Below are 15,835 nucleotides of genomic sequence, written 5' to 3'. Positions count from 1 at the left end.
GATGACAGCATGATGGAAGGAGAGAGTACACTGAGTGCCTTATCGATCCACCTGCCAGCCCGTGAATGGTGGGTAATAAAAATTTATTGAAAATTAGAAAAAAAAATGTCACCGATTCTAATTCTTTTAAAAGGGAGCACTGATGTTGCATATGAATACCCTCTTCCCCCTTTCCACAGGGCTCAATCACCATCCTCCCACCAGCCAACCCTCCAAGCAGCACAGTTTTAAAAATCTTGCAATTTTATTTGCATATAAAGGCCGCTAGATATAGAATATCACAATAAATTTAAAGAAACAGCTGCTTTCCTAAATTTCATTAACAAGGTAACATAAAATAGAATAAAGCTCAACAGCATTTACAATGGGAAAACAGAAATGACTATTAGCGACAATATTTTGTGCTAGCGAAGATTGCATCGACACACAGTGCAAAATGGGGGGAGGGAGAGGAAGTAAGAAGACAATTCAGGGTATTTAAATATAAAGGACAACTAAGCCTTATTTTCGTTAGCTTCCATTGCATCCATTTAAGTCTATACACGCCTGTAACTGTACCTAGATTTGACTCAAGCTCTTTAAGACCTTGAGTTCTGAGAAAGTGTGTGAGCTCCTCAGCCTCCGGATGCCCTGCTATACAGCATCCCTTGCAGCTCTACCATCCTTGGCAATAGTAAACTCCTAACTTAGTCATAATACACAAAAAATACTTATATATATAAACCCATATTAAAAAAGGAGTCTTGCACACTCTTTTTTTTTTGTACTGCATGAAATACCTGCTCTTGACAGATTCCATTTCCATATTTTTAAAGCTAAAATAATTTAAAAGCAACAAACAAGGAGACCTTGCATAACCACAGTATAGATCTCACTAGCTAAGCCATCCTTTAAGACGTGGGCTGTTTTCTTCCCTTAACACAACTTTCTTTAGAGTGAGAGTGTGAGGGGAAGTCTATTTCCACGCCGACTTTTGTTGAAAAGATTCCTATAAATCTGGGCCCCATCTGCAGAAAAGAAGCATGACCAAGAAAACAATAATAACAAAACATCAAAAAAAAAAAAAAGTAAAACAGTTCAAACAACACTCTTAAACAGTTGTGCAAATCTGGTTGGTTTTTAAAACACTGCCTACCTGTTTTCTTTTTTCTTCCAGCTTAAAGCATATTAAAATAAGACTTTTATCACCTTTTAAAAAGAAAGCTTGGCTGTCCTTTGGCGAACACTAACAATTTACAATGGCGTGGCCTTTGAGAAAACAGAAGTCATTTTACAAATCCACAATGCTCCTCTGATTTCAAATGGATACCCCATTTAAAAATAATAATAATAATAATAAAGAAGAAGCACAACCTTTAGCATCATTTTTGTTGTTGTTGTTCCAGGAATTTACAAAAAGAACTCACAGGATTTGGAAATAAACAAGTCAGAGAATGTAAATTTATAATTAGAAAAATGGCAGTTTATAGACCTTCCCTCACATTCCAGTTGGGCATTCAGAGCTTCAGGAATTCTGTGGGTTTGGAAGGTCAAATATAATTGGAGGGTTGGTCGGTTGAAAGCTGACTGTACACGTTGAGGCATTGATGTAGGTTGTGTAACCGTCGGTCATGATGCCATAACCTGTGGGGAGACAGTGTCACGCTTACTGCCATATACATAAATAATAGTGACTCAATGAAGGGCCATCAGGCAAGGAAAACAAAACAAAACAAAATCTCTGCCAGTGGGAAGTGAGATGAAATTCACTGGAGCCCCCTCAGACATAATTGCTTTCAGAAGCGGCCTCCAGATTTTATTCTACTTTCTTTAAAAGGAGAATTCTCTACTTCAAAGAAAAGTGATTCATTTTTCCTTATTTAAATACTAGATCTGTCAGGGAAAAGGCTGTAAAATGCCTTTACTAGGGAGAATATATAAATTTTCCCCCCTCTTTTTAAAATAGGATTTTCATTTCAAAGCCCTATGCTAAATAACTGCTGAGTTCTAGGGGACAGAATGAGTAACATAAACTCAGGGTCACCCACACCCACACCCCACCAGACTTCCAGACGAATGAAGAAGGAAAGCGTGTTGGGAGAGGAGTCTATGAAAGGATATTTACACTTGCCTCCATGGAAGAAAACAGGAAGTGATCATATCTTACTTGAAGTGTGTGGCTTTGGTCTGAATTCCATTTCATTCAAAAGAGTCAAGTAATCAAAGGTCCAAGTGACTTGGAGAAACATCACATAGGACACTGCTTCCTAAGCTCACCTGGACACCGGCTTAAGCTAAAACACTTCCTATATGCAGTATAGATCCCCTGTGACCTATTGGAAGAAAGCTAAGGCATTTTCTCTGGGTCTTTGGTAGGTACAAATCCTTTTATAATGTTTGACACGTTGAGAGTTTCAGCATGTTTGCCAATTTGCCCATTTCCCTGGATACCTTGTTTGCCTAGAGCAGTGGTTCTCAACCTTGGCTGCACATTAGAATCACCTGGGAATCTTTTTAAAATCCTGTTTTCTGGGCCTCATCCCCTGGAAATTCTGTTTCTTTGTTACTAATGTTGTGGCCCCACCCCATAACAAAGAAACAGAATTTCCGGAGGATGAGGCCCAGAAATCAGGATTTTAAAAACATTCCCAGGTGATTCTAATGGGCAGCCGAGGTTGAGAACCACTGGCTTAGAGCCTCTGCAATGGAATTTGTCACTCTATGTTGGTATCAGGCTCCACAGCACTAAAAAATATGCCTATGAGAAAATGAAATGACCAGGACTTACAGAAATAACTGAAAAGGGTGTTTTTTTCTCCCCCTGCCAAATTGCTACAATTTCTCCAAGTAAGCCTGTGGAGAGCTTAATGAGGGTCAATGGAAAACTCTCTTAAGAAAAGAAAAGAGGCATTTAAACTGTGCACTGTTTAGTTCTGGGGTCAGAAAGTCTTGTTATCTCTCTCCATCAGGAGGCTGGTATTTGCCCTCTCTCTGCCCTCTTCAGCTGTCTTAAGCGAATAAAATCGAGACAAGTTTATTTGAATATGATCTCTTCCTTTTTAAGTAAGGTTATTATTTTGGGACTTCAGTGGAATTCCTCAATTGCCTGGCTAGTTTAAAGCTAATAAATGATTAAAAAAAAGAAAAAGATGAAATGCAAACCCATAGGAATGCTGCAGGAATTCCAACCTGATCATTGCCCCTAGAAATGCCGATTAGACATGAGCTCCCATTCCCCCACCCCCATATCATGCATCAAGCCTTAGAGAGGTGTGCTCCTTTTCAGGGAACACAGCTCGGTCAGCGCAGGGTGACACCCACCCTTGGGGAGCTACACCCCTGCTTTCCATCCTCTCAGCCGGGGCCTATCCTGGGAGCTTGCTTACTGTTTCTGGCCTCAGTAGGATGATTTCCAATATGCTCTGTATTACCTGTCTACACCAGGAAGCCACTGGATTTGTGGGCTTTGAAAAGCAAACATGTTTGTGGGTGTTTTGTGTTTTTTTTTTTTTTTTGCTTCATCGGGTACACAAACCTAAACACCTCAAATGCAGATTTCTGAATAACTTTAGAGAACAGCTATACACAGGAGATGGAGAGAATATGGTGGTTGCCTAAGTACACATACCCACTGCACACAGACGTGTGTAACTGGGAGAGACCAGCAGGGCCAGAAAATCGAAGGCCCACGAAAGAGGGCTCAGTTTCCACTGGTTTGCAAAATGGAGGACAGACAAAACCTAGAACTCTGAAGGTCCTTGGAAGACTTTCAGGTTCTGTGAACGTGACTCTAGCTTACTCGGAAAGGCAGAAAGCGGCAACTGGACCAGTTCCCATTTAGGGGAGATTTAATTATTCTGTTTAACCTCAGCCGGAGCTAATAGTGCTAACGATTTCTGAGAAGTCTGAAATGGTTTTCTGAGGTTAGCAAGAAAATGTCTATTTGCAAATGTACTGGTTCCTGCCACTTCTGTTATACAGCTCTCTCTGCATGTCCAAAGTTAGTGTGTGTGTGTGTATTTCAGAGAGGAAGGGAGAGGGTGAGAAATAGAAACATCAGTGATGAGAGAGAATCATTGATTGGCTGCCTCTTGCATGCCCCCGACAGGGGATCGAGCCCACAACCCAGGCATGTGCCTTGACCAGGAATTGAACCATGACCTCCTGGTTCATAGGTCCATGATCAACAACTGAGTCATGCTGATTAGTTTTTGAAGACTGTCTTGTTTTCCTGAGTTGCTATGGAACACAGTATTTAAAAGTAGGAAGAGGCCATGGGAGTTATTGAGTCTAACAACCTTGAAGAGAAAGGCTGTCTTTTATTACTTCATGGCGGTCCTACTGCAGTGGTTATCAAAAATTCATCATCAGAGCCCCGAAACTCCAGAAGTTGTTTAGGGGAAGTCTGGATTTTCTATAAGGTGGGCCAGACCTGGTTCCTTCTCTCTACTATGTTTAAAATAGAGCAGCTCCATATAAAATATTTATCAGCTTATGTGCAGGTGTTCCTCCTAACATTTTATGTGATGAGAGGGTTCCGCTGGTAGAAAGAGTTTGAAAACCACTTCTCCAGTTACTCCCAGGGCAGCCAAGGTCCCCTTTGTGGAAGGAGATCATGGGTAATGACACAATATGTCATGAACTCCTTTCTTCTGGTCTTACCTTCGTGAATTCCACCAAACACGTGGAGCTTGGGTCGGACTCGCCTCTGCACTGTGTTTAAGAGCTCCACGCAGCCCACTCTCTGAAGCTCCTTTGGAACCCAGTCTCGAAAACCTAAGGGCAAAATGCAATCAATACTCTTAATTTTCTTTCTTCAGGTAAGGCTTCATTTAGACTTTCAGGAAGCCATAACTCACAGAAGGTTTATTACATTATCTGTAATACTAGCCTCCCCATTAAAGCTCACAATGGCTTTTAAGGAACTTTTCACTCCTCACTTTGTCTTCTTTAGGTTCTTGAAAAAAAAAAAATTTTTTTTTATTTCCCTTTTTTTTTTTCCTGTTAATTAACTTTTTTTTTTTCCTGTGAGGGATTTGATTTATGCAGCCATGGGTTTCAAATCTTCTTCATGAGCTCAATGACACTCATTCCTGGCAGCCCCATAATATCTCTTTCTCTCCCAATTCAGTACCTTTCCTTTTTTATTATACGTTAGCAGTTTACTTCCAAGGTAATTCAGAGGAGACAATGTGCGAGGCACTGCGGCAAACTGGCCACAAGATACCTAGCTCTCTTTAGATACATCAACTCTTAACCCTTCGAGGTTCCTGATGACCAAAGCTTGGGAATGCCAAGTTCCTCTTCCAGCCTCCTCTCTAATGATAGGCAACAATGGTGACCTTGTGGTGGCATGCAGGGAGCCAGGGCTAATTGACTATCTTTATGTAAAAGCCACTTAGTTCTACACTTAATGCAGAAAATCCATAAAAACTGACATCAATTATAGCAAAAGTCAGCTATTTGAATGATTATGATCCACATGCCTCAACAGGATGGGGCATCAGGAAGGCAGGTGGGATGAAAGGCTAAATCATAATCAGTGGGAATCCATTCTGTACTCCATTAGGTGATTTCTATTATTTAGAAATGATCCAGCACAAAGGGACAGACAAGTTTATTCCACTTTGGCGAGACTGGGGAAATGAAGATTTAGCATCTCTGTAAAGACATGTTCCTTGGAGTGTGGGCAATGGCCAGAGAGTCTGGGAAGAACATCAGATAAAAGTGGGGGCCCCATAAAAATCCAACCATGGGTTTTAAATTTTGTTAATTAGAGGAAAAAGTCCTTAGCTCACAGCAGTTGGCATATTCCCTATTCCTTCGTGGATGTGTTTTCCTTGAAGGGGGTACATATCTCATTTCATATACAATATCCAGAGAAAACATCTTGCTCACAACATAATAGTAAAATCCTATGTTGTGGTGGCTTCCCTTCCCAGGAGGGGAAATTTCAAGGTCAACCCTCAACCCCCAACCCCCACCTCCCTATCCAGCATTTGCATAAGAATCCCAATCACTGTACTTTTATTTTGGAACTCCAGAGCTTACCCGACTCTACGCACAGCCACTCTCTGGACACTTCATTTTTACTATAAAGAGAGAGATGGTAGCCTCCCTTTTAAGGACATCTGAATTCTTAGGAGGCTAGAATTCAGACTCACTGTTATTACCACTTACTTTTGTACCAAAATTAATGACTTGATGAAGTCTGTGGATCACTCCATCTGTCCACAGTTATATTCCGAATAACCCTTCAGGCATGTAAATGTTTCGATGCCGAGGATGCCCAAGTCCCTTACAGTAAACAGCCAATGGGAAATCATGCTTGCACCCAACCAGGCTGCTTGGGGAAAGCATCAAGTTGGATGGGATGCTATCGCTGGAGGATCTCACTGGGTAACTCAGAATATTTCACTAGCAACTTAATGCTGTAATTAGTCTCTACTGTTGCAAAATACTAAAATGAATTAATTATGACTTGATAAAGATTGTGCATAAGTAAAATCTTTTAAGCCATGGGATGGGGTAATACGGAGGAGGGAAAAAGCATGGGAGTGGTGGTTCTGAAGCACTGAAGACGTCAGAAGTGTACAAATCTACAGTCTCCCATCTGCAACAGGCCTAGCGCCCTTCTCTTGCTTTTCCTGCATTAAAATGTGCCACCAGCTCACGGCCGGGTTCGCCCTTCCGCTGTGTCTCTGTGACACACAGAACACTGTAATGGCGGGAAAGCAGCACTCGGCAGCTTGGCGGTGAAAATATCCACAAAGATTAAAATCCTATTAGGGGATGACTCTTAGACTTTTATTTTGGGGGCTCATAGGGGAAGAAAGTGACATGGGTAACAACCCCAAACCACAGGGAAAAAGTTGGTAAAATCACTTATTCCTGTAGTAAGTGTTCCCCATCCTCCTCTTTCCAAATCAATGTGATCGAGAAAACTTTTCTAGTATACCAACACATTTGTTAAGAGGGTATGTGTTTGTTTGTTTGGTTGGGTTTTTTTACCACAACTTAGAAGGAAAATTATCCTACTAAAAGGGAAGCACCTGAATTTCCGGAGCACAGCTTAGTTTGACAAGGGAGGATCCTGAGTAGATGGGGGGAGGGAGGTGGAGTCAAGGTGGTAGTCATGTTTGGAATATCTGTGTGGCTAAGCTAAATCATTCACAAGCTCATGAATAACTAGAGGATTATTACATAAGTCAAATGATCACCTTTTGACCTATAATCTGGGTAACTAAAGGTGGCCTGGAAGCGCCCTGGCAATCTACACCTGGACGCAGGCTCCATCTAGGATACATATCCTTAAGTAAAATTCAACGTAGGTCCTTATTTAACACCTTAGCTAAAAGAAACAATGAAAGGATCCTTTTCTCACATAATCAGCACAATGGCAAACTTTAAATATTTCCCAGGTTATACTATGATATGGAAACAAACAAAAAAAAAGAGCTCCTTTAAACAAAAGTTTCCTTCATTTCACTACCATGCAAAAGCCCTGTGATTGGAAAGTCCCTGTCTTCCTCCCATTCCCCGTCCCCGTACTCCAAAGTGAATACAGTTCTTAAAATAAATTATCAAGCTCAAAAGACTGTGGCGCTCCATACTCATTTGATTCTCCCTGACTTGACTAATTCAAAAAATTTAATTTCAAGAACACCTGTAAGCCCAGCAGAACTGCTGAGTTTAATCATCATACTGGGTTTCTTTAAAGACATCCACACTTTTCTTTTTGTATTCACTTTTTTTTTTTTTTTTTAAGAAACATTATTATGGCCCTGAAACATTTATTCATTATGCTTGCAGGGAAAAGGTGTCTCCTACGACAAAAGGAAAACCAACCCTTCACTTACCTAGAGGAGGTCCATGTGTCATGAGAATGTCGATGCCCTCGGGGATGAGGTTCCATTTGTCCAGCAGAGACTGACCTCTGGGTAGGTTAAAGCCCCATCCATTAAACCACGGGGTCCTTTGGGGAGATAATGCACATGGTATCAGGCCAGCAGAGCCTCGTTTCTGCCCGGCAATATTTCCCTCTCGAACTCCCCCCGCGGTTTGCATGGCTCTCTTTTCTCTTTTTGATGGTTGGCCCTGGCAGCGGGATGCTTTTTTGTTGTCTGCTTCAAAACCAATCCATCTGAGAGCCAGTGTGGAACCTGCGAATTGTTCAGCTAGACACGGGCACACTCGCCTTTGCAGTAGAGACTTTCCCAGCAGACTTCTATCAAACTCTTAACAATGCTTTGTCTCCCCCCAAACCTCAGAGCTTCCGAAGATGCTCTGCCCAGATCCGAAGCATTTCCACCCTTCCTGTAATGCCTCAGAGCTAAGAGATTCCATCCGTCAGTACCTCTTTTCCCCATCACTGTGGAACTACTTCCCCAGAAAGATGCTCACTGAAGTCCTTGGAGAGAAGGACAAGTGCTCTGAAGGCAGAAACTGCTGTATGTGGGGAACACCCTGGACTGAGAATGCTGGGAAAAACGTGGGGGCTCTGAGAGGTGAGAAGGGACACAGTGAACAAAAGGCCAATGTGGAATTTTCTTCCTGATACCAAAGGGAAGGTTTCTGGAGACATCCCTGGTCACTCTGGAATCTACTCTCCTGACAGTGAGTATGAGCAGTCCCCCCCGGCAAGGAACTTGTGCTCTAGAAATGAGGGTTTGGGATCAATGCTATTGGGGGGGGGTGTATTTTTATCCATCCAATGAGCATTTCTAACTGGAGCTGAAAATGTCTCTACCATTTATCATAACAGGAGAATGACCAATTTTTCTCTGCAGTTCCCAATGCTGTCCTATTCCCAAACATCTAGCTATAACCATTAGTTTTTGAAACGGATTCTTTTGTTCTGTAGGAAAATTCCAATTTGCTACAGTGTACATATAAAAGACAAGTTGGCCAATTTTCTGGTTTAGCCTTTTCTCCTTCAACTTAAGCTGCCTCTTCCATGCCTACTGAAAGAGGTGAACCCTGTGTACAAAGTCACCTGGGCAGTCACAGCTAATAACACAAGGTGCATTCTTATTCAAAGCCAGTCTCGGCCCAGACCAATCAGATTCTCTTAAGACTCTGAACTCAGAAACGCTGACCCACCATTTACTTGGTGGTGGACAAGCGTAGTCAAGGCAACTAAGAGCCATGTGAGAGTCCACGTAACAGGTGAGAATCTCAGTTCCCTGAGGAGGTTTGAGAAAGTTCCAGAGATAAGAGACTGTGTAGCCCCAGTGAGAAAAAGAGAAACCAAGTAAGTATCTGACTTGGTTCCTAACTGCTTTCCAAGTTCCTAAAGCCATCCTCAGGAAGTTTACTTGTGTTAACAATAGTAATACAAGAACAATAATTAGAATAATAGTTTAAAGCTACTATTTATTGAATGTTTATGTCAAGGTACTATTCTAAGGACTTTATTTAACAAGCTCATGGTGTGGGGACTCTGATTAACCCCATTTTACAGATGAAGAAACGGAGGCCCAGAGATTTCAAGAAAACACAACCAACAGATTGGACATGAACCCAAGCAGACCAGCTCCAAAACCCATGCTCTTAACCACCATGCGATTCCTCTTTCTATACCACCTGGATTAACTTACAACTGTCTGGCTCTGTACTCTTCTGTACTCTTTCAAGGTTGAGTGTTTTGTTGCTTGAAGCTAAATGTACTCTTAACTGGAATAATATACCTATGGCATGGTTCTGAAATCCAGCAATAAGATGGTGAAATGGACAGCAGTAAGATGGTGGAGTGGACACCAATGGTTTTTCCTGTTCAGCTCTTTCCTCGTTCTTTTGGTAACGGCACCCGAATTGCCTGGGGACTGTCTTAGCCACCACACAGATAACCTGGGCTTGAAAACCAAACCACCGCCAAGAAAGCCAAGAAACAGAACGCCTTGATGACTCTGCTGGACATGGGGATCCAGCTGCGCCTGAAGCCAATCGCCACTCGCCAGTCACATGTTACTCCCAAGTGCATAAGCCAGAACCGCTCCCCCCCCCCACATTTAAATCAGCTTGAGTTAGATCCTGCTTCTTGCATCCAAAAGAGTCCTAATATGTATTGCATTTAATGTAGAAATGACCTGTGTGCCTACAATTGGCAATGATCTCTCCCCACCCCCAAGATGTTTACACTCCAATTCTTGGAACCTGAAAATATGCTACCTTACATGGCAAAGGGGAATGAAGGTTGCCATGGAGTTCAGGAGCTAATCAGCTGATCCCAAGAGAGGGCAATTATCCTGGGTTACTAGGAGGCCTGGTGTAGCCACAAGGTTCCCTGAAAAGTGGAAGAGGGAAACAGGAGGAGATTGAGGGATGCAGGTAAGAAGGACTCAACCTGCTGTTGCCGGCTTTGAGGCTGGAGGAAGAGGAGCACCAGCCAAGGAATGTGGGCAGCCTCTAGGAGCTGGAAAAGAAAAGGAATTCTCCCACGGAGCCTCCAGAAAGGAACACAACCCTGCTGACGCCTAGATTTCAGCCTAGCGAGACCGTGTCAGACCCCTGACCTACAGATGGTGAGGTAATAAATATGTGTTGGTTTAAGCCACTACATTTGTGGTGATGTGTTACAGCAACAATAGAAAACGAATACAGTATCTAAAATGTCTGAGCTGGGTATACAGTTCATGGACCGTGAGTGGCCCTGGCCTCACGTGCTACCCAGCATACGTTTAATCAAGGCAGCCCTTCCCCCGGCACACGGTCTCGCTCAGTTAGATACAATGCAGACGGTTTCCTCAGAGGAGAAGGCAGCGCTGGCTTTCTTACCCAGTCTGCCAGGGAGGTACTGGGCGTCGCAGGCATGTGGACGATGCCAGGTAGATCCTTCCAGAGCTCGAGTAGTCCGTCCCGTTCTCTCTTGTCTTCTAGGCCTCCCTGCCTTCAGAATCTGACACATTTTATTAGGGTCTAAAACAGCTTTCCCAGTGTGAGATGCCCATCCTTCCCCCACATTTTACAATGACCCTTTTCCATGACTTGTCTTAAAAGTAAAAAGGAAAAGAAAAAAAGGCAAGTTCAGAACCCAAGGAAAACTCCAGTGAGCATTTTGGCCCATGAGAGAGAAAAATAAGCAAAAACATCTGTTTTCCTAGATTTTGAAAACAAGCGTCTGGGTCTATGGTTCCTGCCTGAATGGCAAATAAAGAAGGGTTTGAAAGAGCCCCAAGCACACCCAAGTCGCTGGTACAATGAAGGGCTCTGACTTCGCTGCCAGGGTCTGACTGCGGGCAGCCTCCGACCCCCACGACATCCCAGGGGCTTCCAGCCTCAAAGAAACAGGACTTCATTTTTTCAGTCTTTCCCGTTTTCTTGCACAGAATTTTCTTCTTAGAAACCCACAGCCCTATTCCCCCAGGAAAGGCTCAGTTTTACAACGGCACTGCCAAAGATTAAGACAGGCCTGTGGTCTACAGACGCCCCACATTTCATTTGGCGAATGTTAAGCTTGTGACAAAATCCAGAAGTTCCCGAGTTAAGGGGACACTTCAGAAATGCCTGGCTTTTATTTGGACTCAAACCTTGCATGTGTATGAGAGCAACAGAGAGTTAAGTTGTAGGAAAGGGAACATTTATCAAGGCCCTGATATGCTTTCCATAGAGGTTGTGCATAGACTATTAAATCTGATTTCTCACGACAATCCTTGAGCTAGGTATTATCAGCTTTATTTTTAGATGAAAAAAAAAAAAAGCTGACGATTAGTAATGTCATGTAACTTGCAAGCTCGGATTTAAACCCAGATCTGCTAGCTCAAACGCCTGTGCTTTTCCCTTGCACAACGCTGAAATAAAACCGGGTAGCCCAATTCCAGTTAGGATATCACTCACGTAAAGTAGAAACAGGGCTGCTCCATACAATCTCTCAGGCTGTGCACTGTACAACCCCGGAAGGTGCCTGGCATCGTAAAACAAAGTGTGACTTCAGCAATGTTGCTATGGCTTTTCTGGGGTTTTTTTTGTTCCTCTAGATCAGGGGTGGGGAACCTTTTTACTGCTAAGGGCCATTTGGATACTTATAACATCATTTAAGGGCCATACAAAATTATCAACTTAAAAATTAGACTGCTATATTTGGTCAAATGTTTAAGTAATTCACCCTAACGCTTTAGCAAATATACAGCCCTTGGGCCAGACATTCTCCACCCTTGCTCGAGATAGATCCTTTATTTAGGTAAGGCCTTTTTCACAAGACAGTGGCCAGGCGATGGGAAAAGCAGACCAGGGATGGGTTCCAGAGTTATCCCAGCCTGGCGCAATAAATGGGGCATACAGAAGTCGGGAGACCCGTGTGCTAATTCTCATTCTGGCATCAATTCACTAAGTCACGTGGACCTTAAATAAGAGAAGGATCCCCTGTGGTCCCGTTTCCTCTTCTGAGGCAAGAATGAGTGGGTGGGTTTGATTACTGGTTGTCAGGATTGCTTTTAGGATTGCAGACATCCTTTGCAGAAGCCTGTACCCAAAGCGGGTACCAGCAGGGGCGCTCCTGCTGCGGGACTGGGAAGCAGCTCTGGACCTGCTGGCTCACTCAGCCCCTCCTCCTTCTGACCGACACCTCTGAGCACACCTGGGAAAGCCTGGCCCTTCATGATCTGCCTAGGAGCCCAAATCCTAACAGTCTAGAATTCTGTGCAGACCATCGATGTTCTGAGTAAATCGCTTTCAATGAATTATCTAAATTGCCTGAATGGGACTGAGTCCAGTGTGGGAGAACTAACTACATAACTACCCAGAGTAGAGACAGAATGTGTCAGCATCAACGAAGGATGCTTTATGCAGTTGCGTTTCCACCCATGACACCCCAGCAGTGAGCCCAATGGGGGTTCGCTGGCAAACATGTGCTGCAGTCGCATCGCAGTCAACCTCCAGCGCCCCACAGTGGGTTTTGTTCTGTAGCGATGGGGTCAGGGGAGAAGGAGGAGGGAGGGATCCAAGGGAACAATGTCTGTTGCCTCAGCCAAGGACTTAATAATTAGTGGTGACTAACAAATACCACATGGGAACCAACTTGTAAGAAAATGTCCCACAAAGCGCCCCTTTTGCCAGTGGGCCAGTCGGAGCTCACAAGCTATCCCCTCACAGAGAGGGATGAGAAAACCCTGGAAGAAAGGGAAACTCTGCAGCCGCCTGAAGCTATTGGACGGAAGAGTCGGATGGATGGAAGCCAGGGGTGCTTTCAAGGGGCCCTCCCTCTTGCTCTCGGAATTAGAGGCACTTGGCCTCTCCCCGGCTGAAAGTCAGGAGCAGGCGCTGAGGGAGTTCGCCGAGGCAGAACTTGTTTCCAACAATGTCAATACAAAACAGGTTTTCTGGGAGGAAGCAGGTGGAGATGAAATCGCAGCAAAGGTCATCTGTGTTTGCAGTACACAGTGCTGTGGGCAGCAGGGAGGTGCCGGACCATAAATCCTAGGCTTGGACAGGTGAATGGCTGTTTACTCCCCCGCCAACTTCAGTGGGGGCTGGGCACACTCCAGGAAAGCGAGTGGTCTCTCAGCTCAGGTGGGCTGCTCGGGTTCAGCCCTGGTGTTATCAGTGCCAACCATTTCTCCAGGGACAGCGGGGTCCAGGGCAGGCTATAGCACAGAGACCTGGGACTCCTGCTCAGACAGCCTCCCGGGTGCCTCCAGCAGAGATGAGGACTTGGAAGCTCCAGGGGGCTCCACTGGAATTCCGCCTGGCAGCTGTGAAGGAGAAGATGCAAGGGCTCACCTACCAGACCTAAGAGCTGGTGTTCTGAGCATATCGCTTAGAGGTATGAGATCCAGAGGGTTCTGTAAAAGTGAGCCACTCTTGTTTTGGAGACAGTGGGTCTGAGCATGGATCATGGAGTCCAAAGACCCATGTTCAAGTCCCACATGTGCTACTTACTGGCTTCTCTGAGCCTCTGTCACTCATCTTTCAAATAGGAGCAGACTATCTGCCTATGTGGATAAAGTGAGACACTTTAATGTAAAACTCTTGGCAGAGTATTGACACAAAGCACTAATGTGCAGCTTTTAATTTGCATATGATACATATTAGCAGTATGATCGCAGGTACACACCTATACACGCACACACGCACACATGCACGCACACACGAGTTGCTCATGTTGCTTTCTCTCTCTACAATTTCCCAAGCTATGGCTCATCAAATCAGAGACAGTCCAGCTCCAGACTTTTTGAAAAGTCCCCAATGAATAGGCAAGCATTACTAGATGGCTAGATAGAGCCTGATTTCCTCCGACTGATTACTTATTAAACGGCACTTCCTCAGTTCACTTCTGAGTGGAAGTTTTTCAGAAAGGCACTCCCTTGCTCGCTGCCTGGCTCAGTCTTGCATAGACAATCCCGTGGAATGTGCGAGCACAGGGCAAAACGGTTAGTCAAGGCTGCTTAGCCGCTAGTACAGGTGGTTAGATTTTGACAGGATCTTAAATGGGGAAGTTCAAGGAAGAAGGTTACTTCGGGTCCTTGGAATATTTATAATAGAGGGGTCGGAGAGGTTCCCTGGAGGAGCTGACACGCCACTTATTAATGACATCACCGCCGCCTGGCACCTCCACTAAGCAAAACCCAGGATCTGGGAGCTGGTTAGTCCCCATGTACACTTTCTTTTCTAAATGGTGGCGTTTCAGATACCTTCTCCATGTCTGGCATTCCCAGCTGCTGTGCCATCGGCCCGTCTCTGCGGGCACAATACACCAGGTCCAAGAGGAGCTAATTTAACCACCGCTGGTTAGAATCACTCCGCACTTCACGGCGCCTCTCACATGCCATGGGGCTGTCATGATAATTCTTGATCTTGAGCTCACCTGACAGCTCAGTCCTCCCCTGGCTGCACAGCCTCCCATCCGTTAGAAAGCGCAGCTTCCCCGGCACCAGATGTGTCGTCCTGAATATCCGACGAAAGGCAGACACCTGGCCCGCTCCCCACCTCGCTTCTTTCCTCTGCTTGCTCTGGAGAGCCAGCCTTCCCCACCCCAGGTCCCTCCACTCGGCAGCCTGGAAGTTACTTACTTTCCCACGCAACTGGATAGATGCCTTGCAATAGCCCACGGAGGGACTTTGCACCTTGTGCAGCAGCAAAGCGACAGAGAGAGAGAGAGAGAGAAAGAGAGAGGGAGAGAGAGAGAGAACACTTAACTTCAGGGTGAGATTTACGCTCCTGTGCAGCTGCCTGGCCCCAACCATGGAGGCTCAGCAGCCACCAAAGGCAGTGCCGGCTTCTCTTCGCTCTGACTCTGTAACTTGGTCTTTGTTACGAGGGCCTTGGGATGAAAAGAGATACTGTTTTGATAAAGGGCAGGCCTGGGTGAGTAATGTGGTCCGCATGCCGGGACAGGACAGGAGTAATCATACCCGAGATAGTCACCTGAGGCCCATGAGCCCTGAGCGGGGGCTTCATAAACCGAGGCGGCCCGCACTCCGGCCTTTACAAACATGCCGACGGGGTCCCCTCTGTGTGACTAACAAGGAACAAGTGTCAGAATTAAGCCTCTGCTGCCCCTTTTCCTTCCCTCTCCCCTCTCCTGGAAAGGAGATGATGTCAGCAGAGTTTGCCTCGGGAACCAACGGGGAAAATCACTGTGACCTGTTTTTGAACTTGGTGTGCCCTGAATTATTAAAAATCACAGCGTCCGCCCGGCCCTCCCAAGCATACCTGCCTTTAATCTTATAAACAAGTTCAGAGCAGGAAGAGGAAGATTTTCAGTCCATTTCCTTCCCACAGGGAGACCGTGCCCATCCATTTCACAGCAGGGCAGGGGACAGACACGCAGGACTTCTGCCTGGGCGGGCAGGTGAAGCCAGTGTCGCACATGTCTTGGTGCTTCCAGATGTGTCTCTGTTTTGTGGCTGAGGAACCCAGG

The 15,835-nt window shown here is 45.0% G+C and overlaps 1 protein-coding gene across 5 annotated transcripts in view; it reads right to left on the bottom strand.

Moving 5' to 3' along the window:
- Positions 1–229: 229 nt before the first annotated feature.
- The window catches only part of MPPED2 (metallophosphoesterase domain containing 2), a 169,927-nt gene continuing 154,321 nt past the window's right edge, over positions 230–15,835 (bottom strand). For all 5 annotated transcript variants that reach the window (XM_081099570.1, XM_081099567.1, XM_081099568.1 and 2 more), the window contains 3 exons: positions 7,839–7,954; positions 4,642–4,755; positions 230–1,623 (listed from right to left, as the gene is read on the bottom strand). In XM_081099570.1, coding sequence (XP_080955696.1) covers positions 1,505–1,623; positions 4,642–4,755; positions 7,839–7,954 — 349 coding nt within the window. In that variant the 3' untranslated portion in view covers positions 230–1,504. The remainder of the gene's footprint in view (positions 1,624–4,641; positions 4,756–7,838; positions 7,955–15,835) is intronic.

This window comes from Myotis nattereri (assembly GCF_964212035.1).
Source record: "Myotis nattereri genome assembly, chromosome: 9".
NCBI lineage: Eukaryota > Metazoa > Chordata > Mammalia > Chiroptera > Vespertilionidae > Myotis > Myotis nattereri.
This window is presented reverse-complemented; position numbering and strand designations above follow the sequence as displayed.